Consider the following 24,623-nt stretch of genomic DNA (forward strand, 5'->3'; position numbering starts at 1 on the left):
GATCAGAACACATGGACAGAAATGGGCTGATTGAAAAGTATGAATGAAATGAATGTCTAATAGAAGGGGCCATGATTCCTCATGATTTGTTTTTTAAACAAAACAATATCAGTTCCCATGGCTAAAAGAATAATTTCATAAGATAACCTTCATTCGATGTAAACCCTCATCTACTAAACAGTAACAACAAATCAAGTTCTCACAAATCAATGACACATACAGAATACCAACTTAAATAAAATCCGCACAAAAATCAAAATACACAAAGCTCAAAATCAAAAGCTAGTAATCATTTATCCTTCTATAAAAGAAATCCGTCAGAGCCATGTCCACTAGAAGCATAAAGAACAACAGATCCATATAAATTCTTCACTTCAACATCTTGATACAACATTTTTCCATAATGATCATAAAAATCCATTGCATGAATGGGAAAACACACAGTAGCGCCATTACCAAAATGCAACAGTATAAGTATCAATCCCCTGAAACCCTTCCATAGAAATGATACCTCCACAAACACAATTTTACAATTGCCCTACCTTATTTTGCCTTTTACCAAATCCAAATTTCAAGAAGAACAATCGAATAGAAGGCAAATAAGGTATCAAAACTGAAATCAGCTTGTAAATATTAAGCATTACCAAATCAATTTGTAGGAAATCTCAAATCCCAAGAAAAATCACAATATATATTGCCAAATTAATACCAAAAGGAACAACCACAAACCATATGGGATTATCATTTACTCATGAACATTGTCATGAGCTTATGTTGTCACATAAGCACCATAAAGAAACTAATATAGATTATGAAAACAACCACTATTAAATATAATTCAAGAAAAAAAATCAGTCATAGATAAACATGTTGTAATGACCTGTAATTCTCATACATATTAAGACTGAAAATAAAATTGACAATCAATAGAATACTAATCATCAATACTAGTGATGAATATGACGAGCTAGATCTATGATTTTAACATATAATTTAAGACCAGAAACAAAAATATACACTAATTAAGGCATGCATCTTAGATCTTTCCAGATCAGGACATGCATAAGAAAAACCAAAGAGCAATGGAAGGCAAACAAATTATATTCTAGTAGAAATTGAAAATTATACCTCTGCTCTCTATATTTTCCTTTCTTCAACCTAAAAATCCTTTGAATTGATCAAGACCTTTTTCTGCAATGATTTGCTCTTTCTAACCTTCTTCTCCTCTTGTTTTGAACCTGTGAAGCCCTCAACACTTGAATTTCAAGGTGATGATGATCAAACCCTCGATTTAACGATTAACACCCCAGATTCCTAGGGAGAATATCCCAGATCTGGCTAGATCCTGCCTGAGAGGATGAATTTGGAAGCAAAACCCTAAATGCCTCTCTAATTTCACTCTCTCTGCGCTATGATGTAGATCAAACCGAATTTGATCTCCTATGCTTTTTCTCCTTCTCTGAAGTCCTCTATCTTTCAAAGAAGATGACCAGAGAATAAGATGATAAGCAGTGAAGGAAAGTGATCGGAAATGAGACCAGATTCTGGCAAACTTGCCGGAGAAGATGAAGGATCGGAGTTAGGGCTTTTCTGGGAAAAGAAAGGATTTAGCAAGAAGATAAAGAAAATATAGTAATAAGCGGAGATCTGCCTGAGATTAAGAGGGGAAATCAATCGGAATATGACCGGAATCTGGCCGGGGATGGTCCGATTTTGATCGGAAACAGAGAGTTGGAGAGTTTAGATTTCCTAATTATGGGATCTCCTCTTCTTCTCTCCAGATTTTTCCCTCATTCTCCAACGAAAATGAGAACCCTCCTTTTCCTCTTTTTTTTTTTTTAATTTGCCAAATTCTCAGATCCAGATCTGAGATTTTCTCTCCAATTCCCTATTTGTTCTCCTTCTCTCTCTCAAATTTTAGACGAAGATCCCTCCACCTTTTCTGATTTTTTTTCTTTTTTATAACTCAAGAGGGCTAATGATGTCGGCACCCCTAATTGATTGGCGCGCGGTTCCGCGGAGAAACTGATAGGCGCACGACGAAATCGTGTCCTATTATAACCATGCCATCCCCGTCCTAGGATAAATCACCCCCCCTTAGGTTTGCACTACACTTCCTACATCGCTCGTCTTATTTGACAAATCTGCACAGATTTTGATGAAATTTGGCGGGGGCCTTGGTGAGACCCTAACCTAGCTTAGGATGAAAATTGGGACCCTAATGAACTGATTTGGCAAGGTTTCAATTAACACTAACAGATTTAGGGTTCGGTCAAAATGGGGTGTCTACAATACCATCCGTTCCTTTTTTTTCATCTTTTCTTTTAGGTATAATCATTACTTTTGCTTGCATATCCACTTGACGATTTGATCCCTGTGTGAAGCATCAAATGTGAGATAATGGTGCTACCTTTGTCTCGATTTTTCCTCTTTTCTAAGGGTGGAAATTAGCACATATTGCTGTGATTCCTACACCCCTTTTATGTTCTAGACACTAATTTTGGGAATTGCACTTCATCAATTTGAATGTTTTCCAAATCAACTATTACATTTCAATGCATCTCTACAAACACCCCATTTTATTGTCCTTTGTAAAAAATCCCTTATTTGATAATTGCACCCCTCCTTTGTACACACTAATTCCTTTTAAAAGGTTTCGAATGATTATTGATGTTTGCCAATAATCATTGCCATTAAGCCGCTAGTTGCCGTTCTTTTTTCCATTTCACTCTCATTTTCCGTTTCAGTTGAGGTACCTCTATTTGAGGTGCTTGCCTAAAATAACTACTCTACTTAGTTGCGGTGCTTCAGTCCCTTGAGGTAAATGCCTTGGGCCCTTCAAGTGCATGCCTGAGAGAGTTTTCTTGCCCATTGGGCTTATTCGGCCAATTTTGGCATTCGTCCATGGTGATACATTTTATGTAGACTTGCCCATCGAGGCCTTGAGTCCCATTTAACCCATTGTGGCTTCCTTTCGGCAACCGGCAGTGACGTACATCTGGCAAGAAGCATCAATCGGCGTTAATGGACTTTCTTCATAACTTGGTGTGCATCACACTAGAAGATTCGGCAATATTCCTCTTGAGTGTGTTGGGGGAGTTTTTTTATTGTAATTGTTTGGGAATTTTTATTGTAATCAATTTGGGAATTTCCATTGTATGCAAACGTATATAGATTTTCAATCCATATACGTTTGAGGGGGCGTGTTGAGATTTGTCAAATCATATGAGATCGAGATCAGATCTGATCGTTTATGATCTTGGTGGAAGTTGGTTTAGATTAGGATGTGGTGGATTAGGGAAGTTGTTTTAGATTAGGATGATGATCTTCTTATCTTTATCTCTCATGCTTATCTCTTTTTATGTAAGTGCTTATTTAAGCACCCTTTACTCTTCAATGAAAAACATCCAGAAATCGGTGGAAACTACAAAATTTAATAGATCATACTTTGGCTTTGGCATGGTAACACAGTTACAATCCTTAAGGTGAGTTTTAACATTATTTATTTATTTATCTCATAATAAAAGAAAATTCAACAAAATCGTCCTCGAGTTTTGATGTGTCGAAGAATCTTAAACTCTTGATGAACAAATCCTACTACATAATTTCAAAGACGAAAATAGAATATGTCTCCATCTTGAATATGCTTGAATTCATGAGAAAATGCTATAGGCTTCGATGTCGGATCGAATAAAAATGGATCAATGTAATTGGATGAAAAAATCGATGTAATTCTTTTTCATTTACCCATCTCTTCAGTATCCATCGGTCCACCTAATATGTTGTCCAATCCAATTCCTTTGGTGATGAATTCCTTAAATTGTCGATGAAGTTCCTTGTGCTCCTCATTAGCTTCAACTTCAAGTATAGCATAAGATATGCCATTACCCTTGGGCTCTCGATCAAATTTGTTCTCGTAAAGAAGAAATTTACTCTCCTTCACTTTCTTCAACCATGCAAGTTCAAAATTCATAGGCTTCATCTTGGTCTGAAGATTGACATTGCCGACTATCTCTTGTGCCACCACATTCTCACAACGCCCCTTATCAATGATAAGATTGCACAACTCTTTATTTGACTTATATCCTTTATGAAAAATATTATGCGACAACCCGTGAGGATTTTCTTCGACTTTGGCTGTATTCATAGCATGCCGAATAACTATTGCCTCGCCACGATCGTTCCAAATGATCTCATTACTCTCCTCATCATTGTAGTCATCAAAATGTGGTTGTTCATCTAGAACATTCAATACAACGGAAGAAGGGCATTCAATAAAGATATCCGATCGTCCTTCAAACTCGGGAACCTCCACCTTAACCGGTGAAACGTTGAAGTAAAGGGGGACGTCTTAAAGAAGAACCGTCACTGCCTCCTTGGCGTCGGTGTGGCCGAGCGAAAGGGTTGACGTCCGACTTTGATTCATTATTTTCCTCCACCTCATCATGAGGCTCTTGAAGAGTTAACCTCTCGGTGAGGGTTTGGCCTTGACGCCTCAATTCCTCAATCTTGATATCATGAAGATCCTTCTCTCTATTAAGAGTCTCTTGTTCAATCGGACCTTGGCGACGTCGATTGGCCATTGAGAAACTTGAACTAGCGCAAATTTTTCGTTGGTAAGCACTAGCGTAGGATCGCTTCACGATCACCGTCGTAAGGTTACACCTAGATGCTCTGATACCACTTTGATACCGTTCGGATCGACGATCGTAATCCTTAGGGTTGTGGGAAAAAAACACAAGAAGTAGAACTCTTGCTAAATGCTTAGAAAAGCTTTTTTTTTTAACCAAAAACTATCATCCCCTCTTTGCTCATTCTCATTGATATATTTGGAGATACAAGAAGTAAATGAGATATATGGAAAATGACTTACCAATAACTTCTAGGACAATTTTCATGATAATACCATTTCCTAAGTAGTCAAAATACAAACTCAATAAGTCTTAACAAAGTCCCTATAAATAATTAAAGAAAGACTTAACTAACACATACTAAAAACTAGACATAGTAATTGCTTATCTAAATTCCCATGCAAAACCCAAGACCAAGTCAAACCACATAGATGTGCCACATGGATGACAAATGGCATTATCCTACGGTGCCACTTGGATATGCCACTGCATCAATAATTTTGGCCTTAGAATATGAAGCCAATGTATATGAATTAGATATAACTTTTGTACTGAAATCTTGTTAACAGACATTTGGATCCATCAGACCATGCAGATCCATTGACACCCGAATTGCAAGAGATGCCCGCTAATTAAGCAACAAAGTCCCACTCCTTTGGACCCAGTCCCACCAAAGCCTGTCTGCCAGATGATGGGCCCAACTCATTGTCTCCCTTATTTGCAGTGAATAGAATGAGAATTGCTAGCGTCCATCGCAAAAGGCATTTTGCAGAGGGTTTGTTGCATGTTAGACCAGCCACACAGGCTCACTTTTTAGTAGCTTTTGTCTTCATTCACGAGGTAGCTAGTCTGACATGAGGCAGATCATCTGCGAAATGCCTTCTGTGATGGACCCTAGTAAATCCCGAATATAATGGAAACTGAGCATTTGGTATTTACATATCTTCATGAGAGAGAGAGAGAGAGAGAGAGAGAGAGAGAGAGAGAGAGAGAGAGAGAAGAGGCACCTAATCCTAACCCTAACAATAGAGAGAAATAACATTAGAGCGAGAGAGATTTAAATCTATAAAAGTTGGATCACACTTTGGCTTTGGCATGGTAACACAGTTACAATCTTTTAGGTGAGTTTTAACATTATTTATTTATTTATTTAGGGAGATGTTATCAGCACTACTGTATTTTGATGAGGGCACTCCTCACTTTAATGGTATGGCCCGCACCATAGGATGATCCAAACCGTGCATTAGATGGGCCACATCCTAAATAGGTTGTGCCTCAAAAATCACTTCCATAGGTTGATCCTAACCCTCCGATCTGAATGTTAGACGGTTCATCCTAGCCCTCTATAGATCGAAGGGTTAGCGTCAACCTATGGAAATAATTTTTAGGGCACAACCTATTTAGGCTGTGGCCCATCTAATGGACGGTTTAGATCATCCTATGGTGCGGCCCATACCGTACTTTTTAATAAAGTGAGAGTGCCCTCATCAAAATACAGTAGTGCTAACAACATTTCCCTTTATTTATCTCATCATAAAAGAAAATTCAACAAAATCAACCCTTCTTTCATTACCCAGAAGTAGAACCTTTGCCCTTAGTCATCATCTTCTTAAACTCATTCAAATCAACACTACCATCGCCATCCGTGTCAACGGCTTGGATCATCCGCTCACAATCCTTAAGCGAGCACTTTTCGCCGAGTTTCTTCATCATTGAGTGGAGCTCCTTGGCTGAGATCAGGCCGTTATTATCCACATCAAACATCTTAAATGCATCCCGAAGCTCGACATCACCGGTGTCACGTAAGAAATTGGAGAACTCCTTAAGATCAATAAATCCGTCACCGTCGGTATCGATCTCCTCCATCATTCGTTGGAGCTCCTCCGGTGAAGTGGAAGAGCCGAGTGCATTCATAACGTCGCCGAGCTCGGACGCCGTTATTTTTCCGTCACCATTGGTGTCGAATCGCTTGAATACTTGCTCCACTCCTTCCATATTTTAAATACAAAGAGCCTTAGCTAAGGTTTGTGGAATTTTTTTTTTCTTGTTTCTTGAATAGAAGAGAAGAGGAGAGAGGTGGGTTTTTTAAAGAGGAATAAAGGATGGTAAATTAGAGGATACACGATTTGGAGAGATGTAGTTGGAATCCTCTTTGGCACTTTCTCAAGAAGTGGTCTCGCCGAGTTTGGAAAGTCAATAGGGTAAATTCCAAAAATACTCGTTTCACTTTCCATTTTAAAGGGAAACCAATTAAAAACGTATATACAAGAATCCTAAAAATTTTCTTAATTACCAATTCTACGCTTTTGTGCCTTACATATTTTTAAATTTTTCCATCCCTAAAATCCCCCACTTCATCCACTAAGGCAATGCCACCTGGCCTCTTTATATCTGTCTCTCTTAAATAAAGGCAACATATCTCTCTCTTACTATGATCCCAACCCTCCAATCTAAAGAGGTTTCCATAATATGCATTTCCTTATAGATCGAAGGGGTAGGATTGCACTTATGGCGTGGCCCGCAAAATACATTTTCAAAAATAATGAATGGACTATATGGGTTTACACCTAGGGTTGCAACTTGGGTCGGATTTTACCTCACCCGAAAAAACCATGGGTTGGGTTCAAAATAGCACGGGTCTTTGGCCGGGTCAGGTTGGAGATTTAGAAACCAACATTAATCTCGGGCCGAGTCGGGTTTAAAGAGAAAAAAAACCTGACCCGAGGTAAAACCCACAATCTTTTTAAAAACCCGCGCGCATTAATCTCGTCATCATCAAATACCTGTTCTCTTTTTTCTGAACATTCCAAAATGTGGGTGGTGGCTTGTAGGCCCTCCCCAAATTGTGGCTTGCCGCGATCGTTTGTGTAATGGTAACTAGAACTTGGTAAGTGCATGCTGGGCTGGGATCCACTGTGGATGGGTCATAAACCAAAGATTGCACCATTTAGACAATCCTTATTGCAATCAATGGATTTTGCCTCTTGAATGTGAGCTTTTGTGCATTTTAATTTTAATGTTTCCATGCAAGGCACTAATCAGATGGTTAGGATTGTTCCCACCATCCAAAAATTCCACTACATTTCTACTATATATGCTTTGTTACTTTCGACGTAAAATGGGTGTAAAACAAATTTTACGCTCATTTTAAGTGAAAACAATGGAAATAAACTTGGTTTTACGTCCATTTTGAATTGAAACAAACAAAGCCTATAGAAAAAGAAAAAAAAAAAAAACTCCAGAAAATTTTTTCCATGAAAAAGGATTTTCAATAAAAAAATCTCCAAAGGAAAGAAAATAAATGACAAAGTAAAGAAAGATGTTTAATGTATTTCATAGATAGATTTTAGGCATTTACGAATACAAACATATCTACCGGAGGTAATTTGGTCGCAAATAGATGGCAAGAGTGCAAGACCGGATTTGCAAAGTTCAATAAAATGTGATAACTCGATTTGTAAATTGTCAAACTGAATGACTATTTTCACAAATAAGTCAAAGTAGGAGACTAATTCTTTTGCTTAAACCCCTAAAAAATTAACAAATTATTAGTTTTGACGTTTGATCATATAAAATATTTTTATCTTATAATTCATTAGATTGTCAATAGATTCAAATAATCCGTTGAAAAGTTGGATCCAATAAAATCAGTAGGTTGGGAACAACCCTAGAGACAGACTAATTGTGTGAACCTCAGTTCATTGTCTCATGTTCGATTATAATTTTTATATAGAAAAAAATACCCCTCAGACTAGAATCAAGAATTGGAATCGGATTATCCTAATCCGATTCCTATTCTTATTATCTTGGAATCATAATGATAAAAGTTAAATAAAAACTTTGTTTTGAAAAAAATTCAATAAAATTTCATTATGGCTAGGGCAGAATTAGAATGCCACCCATTGGGGGAGGAAACAAACTCCAGCATTTCCCCGATATAATCCCACCTCCACCTCGGTCATTTCCGCCCGTCTTTTGGATTCATTTTTTGAACCAAAAATTGGAATAGGAATAGGAATAGGATACCGATTCGCGCTCTCATTCTGGCAATCCAATTGCGCCCTTTGTGTATGTGATGAAATCTATTGATGTGATGAATAAACATTTTTCGTCAAGAATCGATCTTCAATCTTCTCTTTCAAAGAAAAGCTTTTTATCTTTAACTAGTTTTTATTTAATTAAATTTATAAAATACACAAACAATATAGAGGTTTACCATTTGAACATGGTGCTAATGTTCTAGAAGTGTTTTTTTACTTATAAATGACGTAGAAATTATAAAAATAATACCATTAATTAAGATCATTTGTGTTCATGTTCTGATAGAGAAATGGAAATATAATGGTTATGTTTTTCATTGACGTAAAGAGTGTCTTTATAAAACATTACATGATTTGGAGAACCTTTTGATAATGAGATCAAATTTAAAAAGAAAACGAAAAAGGAATTTACACTATACAAATCTTGTATGTGCGTGTAGGGATTTGCTAGCGTCCATCGGAAAAGGCATTTAACGGATGGACTGTTGCATGTGAGAGCAACCACGCAGGCTCACTTGTCAGCAGATTTTGTCTTCATTCACGAACCTTACGGAGACCTCCAATTTATGATAATATACCTTGAAATTTAGCTGTGCAACTTGGATCGATTTTTGGGAATTCAGGTGGAGATTTTACCATAAAATTGCGTGGTTTCGGATTGGTTCCACTTCATTTTTTAGCAAAAGCTCAACCAACCTGACCCAAGTTGCTACCCTATTCAAATTAGTCATAATCACATCATTTCTCTTGTAATATCGGAAAGAAAAAAATTTCCCGAATCATGTTGAAACCCTCAAGTAGATCCGCTTAGGAAATAGAAATTAGGTTGGGCTGTTCATATAGAAATTAGGGAACGTACGTCTTCTCATGCATACAGTTTCTTTCCCCGCACTAATATCCGATATCAAGGCTGGATATTGGATATCGGATATCGGATATCTATCGTTATTTGGGTACCAATCTTCCAGGACCCAAATAACTCGATTTTCGTTCATGAACTATTTCTGTCAATGGATTCGTTCAATCCAAAACTTGAGATAAAGGGTGTAGGCCGAAAAACGATTCATAAGTAGATGTTAATGGAGTTGAAGTTACCAAATTATGAGGAGTCGGTATCAATTTATGCTTGATTGCTCCACTAGCCGACCTTGACCCCTGTTATTTTGGGGTCGTATCTAGTATTCAGAGTTTGCCTCAATTTGGTACCGCTCTCACGGCCCGCACCGAAACAGCGCTTTACCCCTTGATGTCCAGTCAACTGCTGCGCCTCAACGCATTTCGGGGAGAACCAGCTAGCTCTGGGTTCGAGTGGCAGTTCACTCCTAACCACAACTCATCCGCTGATTCTTCAACATCAGTCGGTTCGGACCTCCACTTAGTTTCACCCAAGCTTCATTCTGGTTGTGGATAGATCACCCAGGTTCGGGTCCATGAGCAGTGACAATTGCCCTATGAAGACTCGCTTTCGCTACGAAACGTCCGGGTAGCTTTCCGTTTTCTTGCTGGTTAAGGAGAGAAAAGCCACTCGACCCAAGCAGGATCAGTATATAGAGGTTACTTGGATGTGAAAGGAAAGGCGGACCGAAGGTTTTTTCTTGCAATCCAAAGATGATGTGTGATAGTTACATCTATGCAGTGATCCGAAATAATTTTGAGCCTGAGGATCTTTATCCAATGGACACTGTTTAGATATAACTTTGGAACTGAAATCCTGTTAATTGAACTTAGGAACCGTTTGAATTATGCAAGAGATGCGCCCCAATTATTTGGTGTCTACTACTCTTCATGTGGGGTGAGAGAGAGAGAGAGAGAGATTCGAATCTATTCACATTCACACTGCGGATTCACACCGGCGGACAAATCTGTTTGTTGCGTGGCCTAAAATCTCTCAAACAACTTTGTACGTGGATTGTACATTATAGAAACCTCGGTAGATCGGAAGGTTAGGATCATCCAATGGAGATGATCTGCAGTGTGCAGCCTAAGAACATTGTGGCCCAACAAATGAACGGTTTGTCGGTTTGGATCATCATTTGAAGTGGGCCGCACTGTACCTTTCAAAGAATACTGAACTTCATGTCAGGGGAACTCATTGTTTTTAAAATATATATATATATGTGGGTAGCACATTTGGCCATTTGGGGCCAGCTGCATATTGCTGCGGCGCATATATGGCATATTATTTTTAAAATACAAAGGAGCCCACCTTCTTCGAAAATCCAAACCATTCAATTGGTGGGCCCAAATGTAAATAGATTATGCCCAAAAATCATTTTCATAGGATGACTCTAACCCTCTTATATGTAGACATATTATGCAAAATAGCAACCTATAATGTTCATAAGGTTAGGATCATCCTATGAAGATGATTTTGGCGTAGGGCCTATTTACGTTGGGGCCCAACAACTTAATGGTTTATATCTTCGAAGAAGGTGGGCCTACAGTATTTAAAAAATGAGTGCAACTGCATATAAACATCATATGGAAAACTCATTGCGGCCCACTTCGTTTGAAGATCCAAACTATTGATTTGTTGGGCCCCAACATAAACAGGCTTTTCCCCAAAAATTGTCTCCATTTGATGATCGTACGTCTGATCCAAACCATTCACTTGCTAGTCTCCACAAAGTAATAAAACCATCTCCATAGGTCCTTGATACGTGCCTAGATAGATGGGTCCTACTTAGAAGGGAATAAATTAGGGTTTAGCAATATCTAAATTGACTTTTGATGTTAATGTGGCTGTTGGCAATATTTTTACTACATGTCTATATTCATTAGGATATGGAGATTTGAAAGGGTTCTTAGTAGGGGTGGACATGGTTCGGTTCGGTTTTGGGCTAAACCTAGAACCGAACCATATATAATCGGTTCCCTGAAATTGGAACCAGAACCGAACCATATATGTGTGGAACCGAACAGAACCAGAACCATATATAAAATGTTCGGGTCTGGGTTTACCCAACCTTCACCAATGGCCTTATTTATATATGAATTACAAGCACTAACAGTAACAGTAACAGTAACAGGCTCTAATAACATGGGTTTGAATATTTGAACAATGGCCCTAATAAATGAACTGTTTGAATATTTGAACAATATGGGTCCACATGATTTTGTTAAGAAATAAAGATACATCGTTAAAAGCTCTCAACTGTTGTTGTTAGGACTCAGGGTTTGCGTTGGGGGGGGGGGGGGGGGGGGGGGGTGTTGGTTAATTCGGTAGATACCAGTTCTGAAGCTCACGAACTGTTATTTGGTGGGGGCGAATGAGGTGTTGAAGGGGGCGAATTTATCACCGACCTCCATAATAATAACATTGGTCCTTTTCAAAAAAAAAATAATAACATTGGCACGGTAACACGGATAGGATATGCCCATTTGATATTACCTTTGCCATTGTAGATGAGAGGATTCACGATTTGGAGAGATGTAGTTGTGAAGCGGTTCTCACCGAGCTTGGATAGTCTATTAAAAGGAAACCTATTAAAAACCATTTATATATGAATATCCAAAGTTTTCTCAATTACTAATTGCACAGTTTTACGCTTTAAATAACTTTTAAGTTTTCCTTTTACCCATTTAATAGAAATACCTAAAATCTCTTCCTTAATAAAGGCAATGGCTTGAAAAACTCCCTCTAAAGGCAACATGTCTTTTGATCACAAGCCTATGATTTATAGAGGTTTACATTAGACCTGGCAAACGGGTGGGTCGGGCCGGGTCAACCCGAGGGTGATGCGGGTCACACGGGTCGGGTCAGGAAATGACCCGCATTTTTTCGGGTCAGAATTTAGGTGACCCGCGGGTGGGCCGGGTCAACCCGCGGGTCGCCCGCAAATTCAAACAGTTGTTTATTTTGGGAAATGTTATCACTGGATTTTGATGAGGGCGGTATGGCCGGCATAGTGGGATGATCCAAACCGTCCATTAGATGGCCCACAGGCTAAATAGGTGTTGCCCCAAAAATCATTTCAATAGGTTGATCCTAACCCTCCGATCTATAGAGGGTTAGGATCAAGTGATCAACCCTCTAACATTCAAATCGGAGGGTTTGGATCAACCTATGGAGCTAGCCAGAACCTATTCAGGCATCAAACCCTTAAAAAATAGATTAGCATGACAAAATCACCATCCTTTGCATTAGAAAAAAAGCCATCTAACTAGATTAGCATAACAAAATCACCACCCTCAAAAAAAGCCAACTGACCCACGGGTGCCCATAGGTTGACCCGACCCGACCCGTGTTTTTGCGGGTTGGGTCACCCGCGGGTTAGTTTTGACGGGTCACTAAAACTCAGACCCGTGCCCGCAAATTTGCGGGTGGGTCGGGTCTTCCCGCGGGCACGGGTCGCGTTTGCCAGGTCTAGTTTACTTAATATGCAGTTGCTTATAGATCAAGGGGTGGGATTATCCTATGAAAATGATTTTGGGGCGACAACCTATTTAAGTTTTGGCCATCAAATCGGGGGTTTGGATCATCCTATGGTGTGGCCCGCAAAGTACATTTTGAATAATAATGGATTATATGTGTTTACACCTTATAAAATCTCATTTAAGAGAGAGAGGTTGCCTTTATTCGAGAGGGAGGGAGGGAGGGCGAAGAGAGAGATTTAAATAATTTAATGTTGCCTTTTATTGATGAAGTAAGAGATTTTAGGGATTTCAATCAACAATATCTAACATAATGAATGGTAAAATGGGGTAAAAGAAACAAATTAAAAGCTATGTAAGGCATAAGAAAATACCATTGGTAATTGAAAAATTGAGTAATGATAGATGCAAGGGTGCCCTAGCATAAAGAGCGGAAAGATGAATGCTAGACTCACAGGCGCCCTTGCTAAATATCGGGGAAAGGGTGCCCCCATTGGTCACAATCCATTTACGACAGGTATGTTGGTAATTTTCTGTGCCATCGTAATTTTCTATTTGTGAATATATAGAAATAGAATGGACTAAAGAAATTTCCTCTAGTATGTACACTTGCCTCTAGCACACTGTACACTTTCCCAAATACGTATACTTCCTCTAATATGTTCTAAACCTTTGGATTTTGACATCCTTTATCATAGGCATGGGATGTCCGATTGAGATGGGATCAAGGCCATGCAGGTTGCATCATGATGTTCTACAAGATCAATGTTTTTGGTTTCCCAAACCCCACCCCCACCAATCACCCTTTTGGACCCCAAAAATTGCCTTTTACCTTTTGAATTTGAAAGTTAACGAGTGTAAATTTGTTGTGAGTTTAGAGAAATTATATGGTGGACGGCAGTGCAGTACCAAAATATAGATTGGACCAATTTGTTTGGGTGATCCAAACCATTCATTTGTTGGCCCTGATGTAGATAGGGTGCGCCCAGAAAATCTACTCCATTGGATGATCCTAATCCTTCGATTTCTTGAGGTTTAAAATGGACGGCTCAGTATCAAAATCTCCACGGATCGAAGGCTTAGGATCATCCAATGGAGAAGATTTTTTGTGCACTCCCTATCTACACCAGGGCCCAACAAATGAATGTTTTAGATCACCCAAACAAATGAAATAGGCTCCAAGTGGTCACCCTGTAAAAATTTTACTATGATATACTCTTCTACAGGTATTTGAAAAATAAGAAGATTTTTTTTTTTTTTTCCGATTATCCTGAAGGCTATGTTCACTCGCATTCCCGGGAGACCAAATCCGGGGAAAACACCCCCTTTTTTCCCGAGAAAGCTAAAATTCGCATGTTCACTTGTCTTCACGGGATTTTGAAGGAGCCTAGGTGGAAAATGTCACATCTGACATGGAAATTGGGAAAATGATGTGGAAATGAGTCTTTTCTCACAAGTGTGAGATTCATTTTCCCTTTATTTTGGTGGGATTTGCTTTCCTAGGAAAACTAGTGAAAAAGGTGGGCAAGCAGTTTCTCGGGAAACCTTTTCTTGCACAGTTCCTGCGCAAGTGAATAAGCGCGGGAAACATTTTCCTGCACAGTTTCCCTGGATTTCTTTTCCTAATGCCACGTCAGATTCCCGGGAAACCTTTTCTTTTCCTTTCCCGGGAAAACAAGTGAACAAAGCTAAAGGGCATGCTTGTCTTTTATGAAAAAAATCAAGGTTTATCACGGCATAGACTCGGAGAGTAGTGGAATAAACAAGCATTGGATTTGCATGAACTTACCTCGGAGAAGGGACAAGCATTGGATTTGCATGAACTTACCTTGGAGAATAGTGGTACTAGTGTTTGGTTGTCAACCTTTTGAAGAATAGTGGTAGGGGGTGTCATTAACAATATAGAGGAGAGAGAGAGAGTATCATTCCCAAGAAATCTGACTAAAATTCCATCTTTTTTTGGGATTTTGGCTTGGATATTATAGGGTGGGGAAGGAGGTGACACATCACCAGACATGCAATTATTAGCCAAGAGATATCCCTAGGTCTCCTGGGATGTCAGGGGGTTTTATCTGTGCCGCAATCCCAAATAATTTTGGGCCTTGGGATTTGAATCAAATGGACACAGTTTAGAAATAACTTTTGCCACCGAAAATACTGTTAATTAATGTTAGGGACATTTGGATCCATCGGACGGTCCGAACCGCAAGATATGCGCCCCAATTAAGCAACAAATAAAGTTGCATTCCTTTGGAGCCAGGCCCACCAAGCATGTCTGCCAGATGGTGGGCCCCGCCCATCGCCACCTTTATTTCTATTGCATAGAATATAAGCTGAGCATTTAGTGCATGCTACTCTTCATGAGAGAAGCATACACTAAATGTATAAAAGGTTACGATCACACTTTGGCTTTGGCATGGTAACACGGTTACGATATTCTAATCCTCAAGGTAAGTTTTAACTTTGAATAAAAAACATTTCAAACAAATTCATCCCTCCTTTCATTAGGCAGAAGTAGAACCTTTGCCATTAGTCATCATCTTCTTAAACTCATTAAAATTGAGGCTCCCATCGCCATCTAAATCAACCTCTTGGATCATCTGCTTACATTCCTTAATCGAGAACTTCTGGCCCTTTTGCTCCAACATCAACTGAAGCTCCTTTGGCGAGATAAGGCCGTTATTGTCCACATCAAACATCTTAAAGGTGTCTCTAAGCTCGACATCGTCAAGGCCGTGTAAGAAATCAGAGACCTCCTTAAGATCGACAAATCCGTCACCATCAGTATCGATCTCCTCCATCATTCGTTTGAGCTCCTCCCGCGAGGTGAAAGAGCTGAGCGCATTCATCAACTCGCCTAGCTCCGACACCCGTATTTTTCCATCACCATTGGTGTCGAGGCGCTTGAAAATCTCCTCCACTCCTTCCATAGTCTAGGGCTTAGAGTATTCTCTCCCTCTCTCTTTTTTGATTGGAAAAGAAGAGGAGGGGTTTTTTTTAAAGAGGATTAAAGGATTGTAAATGAGAGGATACATGATTTGGAGAGATGCCATTGTGATCCTCTTTGTGCCTTTCCTTAGAAAGGGATCTCCAAAATTTTCTTAATTACCAATTGTATACTTTTGTGCTTTAAATAAAGGCAATATTTCTCTCGTAGGATGATCCCAACCCATGTATCTATAGAACTATAGATGTTTCCATAACATGCAGTTCCTTATAGATCAAAGGGGTAGGATTATCCTATGAAAATGATTTTCTGCCACGGCCTATTTAAATGGACGGTTTGGATCATCCTATAGTGTGTGGCCCACAAAGTACATTTTGAAAAATAATAGACTACTATACACGCTCACACCATATAAAATCTCATTTAAGAGAGATGTTGCCTTTGTGAGAGAGATTTTGAAATAATTTAATGTTGCTTTTACTGATTAAGCAAGAGATTTTATGAATTTCGACTTGTATACAAGTAAGGTAATATAATGTGGTAAAATGGGTAAAAGAAACTAGTAATTAAAAGCTATTCAAGGCACAAGTAAATAGTAATTAAAAAATTTTGGGGAATTCTTGTAGATAGCTTTTTATATGGCATAAAAGGCCTCATTTCTACTTTTGCTCAAAGGGGTAGGCTTATCCTATGAAAAGATAAAAAATACCTTGAAGAAAAAAAGAAAGAAAAAGTTCCATTGCCGGGATTTGAACCCGGGTCGCTGGGTGAAAGCCAGGTATCCTAACCGGGCTGGACTACAATGGATTTTTGAAACCATTCTTACGTCTTTCCCTTATTAACTCTTAAAATAATTTTCCATGGAAAAAGATAGGAAACAACCAAACAGGAGAAGAATTTGATGATTAAAGCCCCCAAGGGGTAACTATAATAACTAACGACTTGGTCCTTCAGTCCTCACCATTCTAAAGCACGCCAAGATGTATATGGCCTCTCTTTTTCATAATCTGAAGAACTGCAAATCCACTAGAACGATTCATCAACACTTGTACCATCTGTTTACCACTTTTCATTCAGTTTCTATTATAACCCCATCAGTAGAAAGAAACCCAACTCAAGGACTAGGAATTTTCTATGTCAATTCGAACAAATCCCACCTTGTCGATGCTTTGAAGGCCTGCGTGAATACCAACGATATTCGATCGGCCATGGCTGTCCACACCCATCTCATAAAATTAAGTTCTCATGGTTTCATCTCCCTTTGGAACAAGATCCTAAACATCTATGGCCAATGTGGGAAGATTCGGCTCTCGCGTCAACTGTTTGATAAAATGCCTCAAAGAGACTTAATTTCTTTCAATACAATGGTTTCCATTTATATTCGGCGCAACCATAATAACATTAATGAAGCTCTCTGCCTCTATTCTGTTATGCAAGAAGAGAATGTGAAGCCCAACCATATCACCCTATCGCTATTGCTTAGTGCTTGTGTGGGTCTTGCAATACGCCATTTGATGGAGCAGATTCATGCCCAAGCATTAAAATCTGGGCTGAATTCAAATGAGTTTGTGGGTAGTTCATTGGTCGATGGCTATGCGAAATGTGTAAGGTTAGAGTATGCAATGCTGGCGTTTGATGAGATAGCTCAATTGGATTTGATCTCGTGGAACATTATGATTGATGGATTTGCACGTAATGGTTGCGAAGAGCTGGCCTTGAAAACCTTCTCTCGGATGAGACGGGAGGATGTAGGATTTGATTGTTTCACATTGACGAGTGTCATAAAGACATGTTTGGAACCGGGTGATTTGGGACTTGGAATGCAGCTCCATGGTTGTGTGCTAAAATCTGGCTTGGCGTTGGAAACACCTATTGGAAATGCACTTATAACCATGTATTCAAAATGTAAGGAAGGGATGGACTCTTCCATCCAACTTTTCAAGATAATTCCAGCACCTAATATTATCTCCTGGACCGCGATGATTGCTGGGTTCACGCAGAATGGGCTGAACAAGGAAGCAATTGGGTTTTATCTGAAAATGCTTAGACAAGGAGTGAAGGAGAATGAATTTAGCTTTGCTAGCATTCTCCCAGCATATAGTAGTTTGGCAAGCCTTGAACAAGGACGACAAGTTCATGCGAGGATTGTTAAATCAGAATTTAGTTCAGACATATCAGTGGGGAACGCTCTTACTGACATGTATGCCAAGTGTGGCAGTTTAGGAGATGCCCAATTAGCATTTGAAACCATGGAAAAGCACAATGTGGTATCATGGACAGCGATGATTGCAGGCTTTGGTCAGCATGGGAAGGGAAGTGAAGCGCTTGAAATGTTTGAAGCGATGGTGAGAAAAGGTTTGGAGCCAGATGGGATTACTTTTCTTGGATGTTTATCTGCGTGTAGCCATGCCGGTCTGGTCAATGAAGGGCTTGGGATTTTCAAGTCAATGATTGATGTTTATAACATAAAGCCAAGGAGGGAACATTATGCTTGTGTGGTTGATATGTTGGGCCGTGCGGGGAGGTTGAAAGAGGCAGAGAGGTTTATTGGGGATATGGGGATTGAATTGGATTCGTTGGCATGGGAGGCATTGCTTGGTGCTTGTAGCATTCATGGGGAGATGGAGTTGGGGAAAAGGTCAGCAGAGAGGATTATGGAGTTGCGTCCAGAGAAGGATGGGCCTTATGTGTTGTTATCTAATATCTATGCTGAAAGGGGAATGTGGGAAGAGAAGGGCAAGGTGAGGAGGAGACTGGATGCCAGTGGGTTGAGAAAGGAGACCGGGCACAGCTGGGTGTAGGAAGCATTTATATGCTTGAATGACAATCCACACTGCATTAGATGGAAAAGATTTTGAGATACAGGTTTGCAAAACTATAGTAACCGTTGGTACCTCTTCACAGTTGATTTTCACTTGGTGATTCTCTTGTAGCCATAGATGGAGTGAATTGAGCGATATCACATTTTCGTTACGTCTGAGGTGCACCAGTGACAGCCTTGAGTTGAGATTTTTTTTTTGCAGATGGAAATCAAGTATAAACTGAGTTTGGGACAAAGGCTTAGTTGAGTTGAGTTTATGGAAATCAAGTATAAACTTAGTGTGTGGTGTGCTCAAGTAGAACAACATCTGGCTTGCAAGTTGCAACAAGGTGTTTCTTATGCTTCGAGGAAGAGGGAACCCCAAAGGCCCAAACCACTTGTTTATTCTAAATTTTCGTACTTTATCTGGTCAAGTATTTTAAGTGCTTTGGAATCATGTGGGTACTTACAAGGCTGATGAAGAAAAGAACAAAGTTTTTTAGGGGGCGGTCGTAAGGAAAGAGTTTCGGGGCTTATAGATAAGTCATTCATTTGGGACAGGAAAGTGATTGCAAGAAGAGTTCTCTGCCTCTCTGGACTTGTATTTTTTCAAAGAACTTGTCCAGCAGCCTTATGGTGGGGGAGATTCAACCAATGTGGTACAATGGGCAGGTTCAAGTTGGCGACTATGGAAGCTGGCAGGTATTATACTTGAAATAGTTCACACCCCACTTTTATTTATTTATTTTAAAATTCTAAAAATCTTTATTCAAATACCGAAACAGAAAACAGAGATGTTGTACCCCACTTTTAAGCATATTCCTAGGAGCACCAATGACATTGTGGACACCTTAGAGGAAGAGTGGATCAAACAGAGGTTTGACTAATCACTGTATAACAGTTTTGAGTGTCGCTTTACCATTATTTTCAGTTTTGACTGCACCTGTATTCTCTGCTTCAGAATCAAAGTGTGTAAGAACTGAACAACAACAACCCAACCTTCTCTTCTCACCCAAATCATAGAATAGTGATCTCAAAAGGAATGCTGATGTTGAAGATATATATAAAACAACAGTTTACCAATAATCCCATTAGTTTACCAAGAACCTATCAGTTTATCAATAATCTCCACACGAACAAGACCTATTCTAAAAAAGATGAAACTAATTTGCATTCCAATTCTCCAGAAGGATAATCTCACGTTCAGTGATCTCGGAGATAAGCTTGGCAGCACAATGGCAATCCCCACACACTCGAAGGTTCTTGGTTACTCTGATTGGCATCCCAGTTGTAGTATTTATAAGCACAATGCAATTGTGAGCTTCTCACTGTAAAATGATGATATCATGGATGATATCTTGCCATTCTCAACTGGGATTTTTTCTCTTTGAGGACCCTTCCAAAGGAGGAGATTGCATTGGAAAGTTGACTATTGCCAATCAAATTTTATAATTTCCAAGCCAATTTAATTGAGATTGTATGGTGAGAATATTACATCTTTTATTAATGTTTCTGGTTCAAAGAAATTCATAATATTATTTCTACAACTTGAATCATACTGAACCCTAGAAGAAAGGCTCACAATGTGGATAAGTACCATAATCCTTGCTTTTACTCAAAATTAACTTCTTTCTACATAACCCTTTAAAAGGTTGCTTCGACTCCTTTTAGACTAGCCCAAACACCCTTCGAGCAATCTTAGACAAAGGTTCTTTTTGGTCTGACTGTATACATCTTCCCTTCTCTCTCACTAAATCATCATCACCACCATCACCATTATCATTGTCAAGCTGTTCTTCCTTCTCTTCAGCAATAAAATCCGGGTCTATAATTCCATCCAATGAAACTTCATCCATTTCTTCCTTCAATCTATTTTCCTTCTCATACAAAGATTGTGTCTTCGCATCTTCTAACTCTGTAGTCCCTATGGAGTCCTGGGCAACCTCTTCACAATCCACATTCTGAATACCATCATCACATTTCTTCCTTAAATTCCCATGCAACTTATCTAGAGTTCTCCATGTTATGGCATCTGGTGTCAATCCATTTTTCCTCATCTCCCCAAGTATCTGATAAGCCTCTCTCTTCAACCCCAACTCGCATGCATTGTCGATGAGGATGTTGTAGTTCACAATCTTCGGAGCAATCCCACAGTCTACCAATTCATACAAGAAATCACACGCCTCACTTAGCTTTCCAGCATTGCATAGGCCTCTAAGGATCGCTGCATAAACAAAATTGTCGTGAATCTTTGAGGGCCAGACAACATCTTCCCAAAACCTTTTAGCTTCCTCTATTTGACCAGTCGAACACAACCCATCTATCATTATGGTGTAAGTTGTACAATCGACACAAACACCCTTAGCCACCATGGCATTGAAAATTTCCATTGCTTTGTCAATCTTTTGAGATTTACACAACCCGCGGAGAACTGCATTATAAGTCACGATACCAGGACTACAACCGCTCTTAGGCATTTTCTGATGCAAGATATCAAGAGCTTCTTCTATTCTTCCCACATTCAATAAACCACTTATGATAGTAGTGAAGGTCACTACATCTGGAGCACAGAAATTCCCTGTCAACATATCTTGTAGGACCTTCATAGCTTCATCAACTCTACCCATCTTGCAGAATCCATGAATAACAGTGTTAAGGGTGACGACATCTGGCTTGCATTGGTTCTGAAGCATGGAAACAAGTACATTTAGTAGCTCGCTTGGATTATCGATAAGGCACAAAGCACCCAAGAATATATTGTATGTTCTCGTTTTGTCAATTCCTTTCCTTTGCAACATGAATTCTAGAAGGTTCTTGGCCTTGCATAGATCATATGCTCGGCAAAGACCTTCTACAAGGACCTTATAAGTCGGCTCAGATGGCGAGTACCCAAACTCAGTCCCTTCCTCAAATAACTGATAAGCCCTCATACAACCACCCTCCTTGCTAAGGCCGTGCACTATAGAATTATAAGAAACCAAACTAGGAACAAACCCCCTCTTCTTCATTATATACACAATCCTCGACGCTCCATGATTCCTTCCAGCCCTGCAAAGAGAATCAATCATCTGACCATACGCGAATTCCTCTCCAACACATGTTCCTTGAGGCATCTCTTCTGCAATCCGGAAAACTTCATGAAAAAATCCTTCACGACAAAGCGCATCGATAAGATTAGCAAAAGCAGCATTATTAACAGATTGGTCCCTTTCTTCGAGCATCTTCCGCCAAAGCTCACACATCAATTCCCTCCCTTCATCCACCTTCCGCTTCCGCAGAAACCCTCTTACAAAAACACTATAAGTAAGAGAATTGGGGAACACACCACTATTAACCATTTCATCGAACACTCGGCGAGCAGCATCCAATTCACCAACCTTGCAATACCCATTTATAAGAGCAGTGTAAGAGACGGTATTTGGCGAGTGGCCCCTTTTGCCCATATCATCGAACACTTGGTGGGCATCTTTGGGTTGTGAGATAAGGCATAACTGATCGATGAGTCGGTTGTAATTGGTTAGGGATGGGACGAATTGGGGCTTGGCTGAAATCATGCGATTAAGAACGAGCGAGGTTTGTTGGGGAGATTGAGAGTTAAAAAGGCGGGCGAGGAGGACATTGCAAGTACGCTCATCAGGGAGAAAGCCAGAGGCGAGGAAGAGGAGAAGGCGGTGGTGGGCTTCGGAGAATCGATTTGAGTTGCAGAGACCATGGATTATGCTACTGAGATTGAGGGAATTGGGACGGTAGCCTTGAAGATGGAGGTGGTTTAGGAGGCAGAGGGCTTCGTCTACATTGGCTTGTTTTGTGCAAAGGGTGTGGATTTTTCTAGTCCAAAATGAATGGTTGTTTATACTTTGTTCTTCTTCATCATCTTCTGATGATGATGGTTCATGTAAGGGGGTTTGATGTTGTGTTTGGAGGGAGTGTTTTGGGTTGGTGAAGAGACGAAGGAAAGTAGGTGTAACTGTTTTTTGAATGTTTGGGTGTAGTGGTCTTGAAAGAGGGATGGGAAACATAGTCTGGTTGTATTGTTTGATCAGGTGGTTTTATGTAAATTTTGAGAATTTTGTGTACCTATGATGCATTTTCAAGATATTGGTACATAAAAATTGTGGAGAAAACCAAAACCAATACAATCTGGGCTAAATTTGCATTACATTTAGGGAAATGATTTCAGCACTCCATTGTTTCGATAAGATGAGTGAATCATCTTGTGGGTTTAGTATTTAAAGGGCTTATAAGAGCTTTTTGAGAACAAATCCTTCTTATAAGCCCTTTAAATGCTAGACGATAAGATGTAAAAACATTGCAGTTTTGATATCATTTCCCTATGTTTATGGAGGAATTTACCAGTAGTTTACCTGAAAAACATTGTAAACATGTGTTTTAACTGTGTTTGAATTTCAAAATACATATCTAAATAAAAAGAACTTCCTAAAAAACTTATTTTGATATTGGCACCCCTACCTTCCTATGTTTTCAAAAGGACCGAACAGAACCGGCCACTTCTTCAGTCAGGTTTGATAAAGTCACCATGATTTTAAAAAGTTCATGGAGCTGCTTATCAGGAGATTTTATATGGTGTTTGGCCGTATGGTCCATTATTTTTAAAAGTATTGTATGGCCCACCCCCATTGGATGATCCAAACCCTTTTGTTGGGCCACAAAGTAAATATTTTGTGCCCCAAAAATCATTTGCATAGAATAGAGGGGACTTCATATTATGAAAAACTCTATGGATAGGAGGGTTAGATCATTCTATGGAACAATTTTTGGGGCACAATGTATTTACTTTTTGGCCCAACAAATGAATGGTTTAGATCATCCTATGGAGTGGGCCGTGCAGTAATTTTTGAAAAATACTAATAGGATTTGCTAGGGTCTATCGCAATAGCTATTTCCGGGATGGCCTGTTGCATGTGAGAGCACCCACACAGGCTCACTTTTCAGCAGATTTTGTCTTCATTCACGAGGCGGCTCACGAGGTGCCTGCTCTCAGAAGAAACAGGCCATCTGCGAAATGCCTTATGCGATGGGCGCTACCAAATCCCTTGTGCCTTTCATTTAGTACCACAGGCACTGGCTTTCCCCGAAACGCACTGGCATTTGGCTGATCGGCACAAAATGTTCCTTGTTGATTGATAACAATCGGCCAAATCAACTGATTTTGGACAGCCCTTATGTGTTTAGGGTCAAATAACCTGAAACAAATAGGATTAAAAACTGCTGGGAAAGTTGCCTTATTTCCCACCTACGATGGATTTCGGAAAGACGGCAAGAGAGGACTATGTTGCGTATCCTTTATCTTTTATCTTTATCTGTTTTAGAGTCCTGTTTTGTAGGGAGTTGTGAGTTGGTCCCTATTTTGTTGCAGGTTGTTAGATTGGCTTGATCCGTAGGAAAGTCTAGCAATAAATAATGAGACCTGCTGTTCTGTTTTGGATTATTGAATAAAATCTCTACTTTTAGTCTAATTCATTTGCAGAGGGTTTACCCCAGATGTGGGAGTTTACTTTGAATTGGTAGTATTGTCATCTTCTTCTCAAGAGGTACATATCATCTGGTATCAGAGCCAGGTTCTTGACTACCTGGTACAGGGCGACATGTCAGAGGGAACTAGAGGCAAGAAGCCAAGAAGATGGAAGCAGAACTTGCCAAGATCAGGGATAGTTCTGCAAAGCATGAGGAAGGCCTCAAAGAAATCAATAACTTGATTGCTGCCATGGATTTAAAGTACCAAACGCAGTACGATCAGCTAGCAGCCTCAATCTCTACAAATAGGCTGGAACATCAGGGATCTAGTCACAACACGCCTTCGCACGCCGCCT

The 24,623-nt window shown here is 39.6% G+C and overlaps 3 protein-coding genes, 1 non-coding gene and 1 pseudogene across 5 annotated transcripts; 1 reads left to right on the plus strand and 4 right to left on the minus strand.

Moving 5' to 3' along the window:
- Positions 1 to 6,064: 6,064 nt before the first annotated feature.
- Positions 6,065 to 6,712, minus strand: LOC143864026 (putative calcium-binding protein CML18). Its single transcript, XM_077374843.1, has one exon. The coding sequence runs from the start codon at positions 6,624 to 6,626 to the stop codon at positions 6,201 to 6,203; it is 426 nt and encodes a 141-aa protein (XP_077230958.1). The 5' UTR covers positions 6,627 to 6,712; the 3' UTR covers positions 6,065 to 6,200.
- Positions 6,713 to 15,549: 8,837 nt separating this feature from the next.
- On the minus strand, positions 15,550 to 15,975 carry LOC143863415 (calcium-binding allergen Ole e 8-like). Its single transcript, XM_077374081.1, has one exon. The coding sequence runs from the start codon at positions 15,973 to 15,975 to the stop codon at positions 15,550 to 15,552; it is 426 nt and encodes a 141-aa protein (XP_077230196.1).
- Positions 15,976 to 16,726: 751 nt separating this feature from the next.
- Positions 16,727 to 16,799, minus strand: TRNAE-UUC (transfer RNA glutamic acid (anticodon UUC)). Its single transcript has one exon. It is a non-coding gene; the product is annotated as a tRNA-Glu (tRNA).
- Positions 16,800 to 16,881: 82 nt separating this feature from the next.
- LOC143863598 (pentatricopeptide repeat-containing protein At2g13600 pseudogene) lies at positions 16,882 to 22,914 on the plus strand (annotated as a pseudogene). The gene is made up of 2 exons (XR_013240910.1): positions 16,882 to 19,494; positions 19,980 to 22,914. The product of XR_013240910.1 is annotated as a pentatricopeptide repeat-containing protein At2g13600 pseudogene (transcript).
- On the minus strand, positions 20,276 to 23,174 carry LOC143863597 (Pentatricopeptide repeat (PPR) superfamily protein). Its single transcript, XM_077374313.1, has one exon. It carries the CDS (start codon positions 22,809 to 22,811, stop codon positions 20,460 to 20,462), a length of 2,352 nt encoding a protein of 783 aa, XP_077230428.1. The 5' UTR covers positions 22,812 to 23,174; the 3' UTR covers positions 20,276 to 20,459.
- Between the last annotated feature and the right edge of the window lie 1,449 nt (positions 23,175 to 24,623).

The sequence above is a fragment of the Tasmannia lanceolata genome, unplaced genomic scaffold, assembly GCF_043159265.1.
Source record: "Tasmannia lanceolata isolate RefF3 unplaced genomic scaffold, GAP_Taslan_0.1 ptg000044l, whole genome shotgun sequence".
Taxonomy (NCBI): Eukaryota; Viridiplantae; Streptophyta; class Magnoliopsida; order Canellales; family Winteraceae; genus Tasmannia; species Tasmannia lanceolata.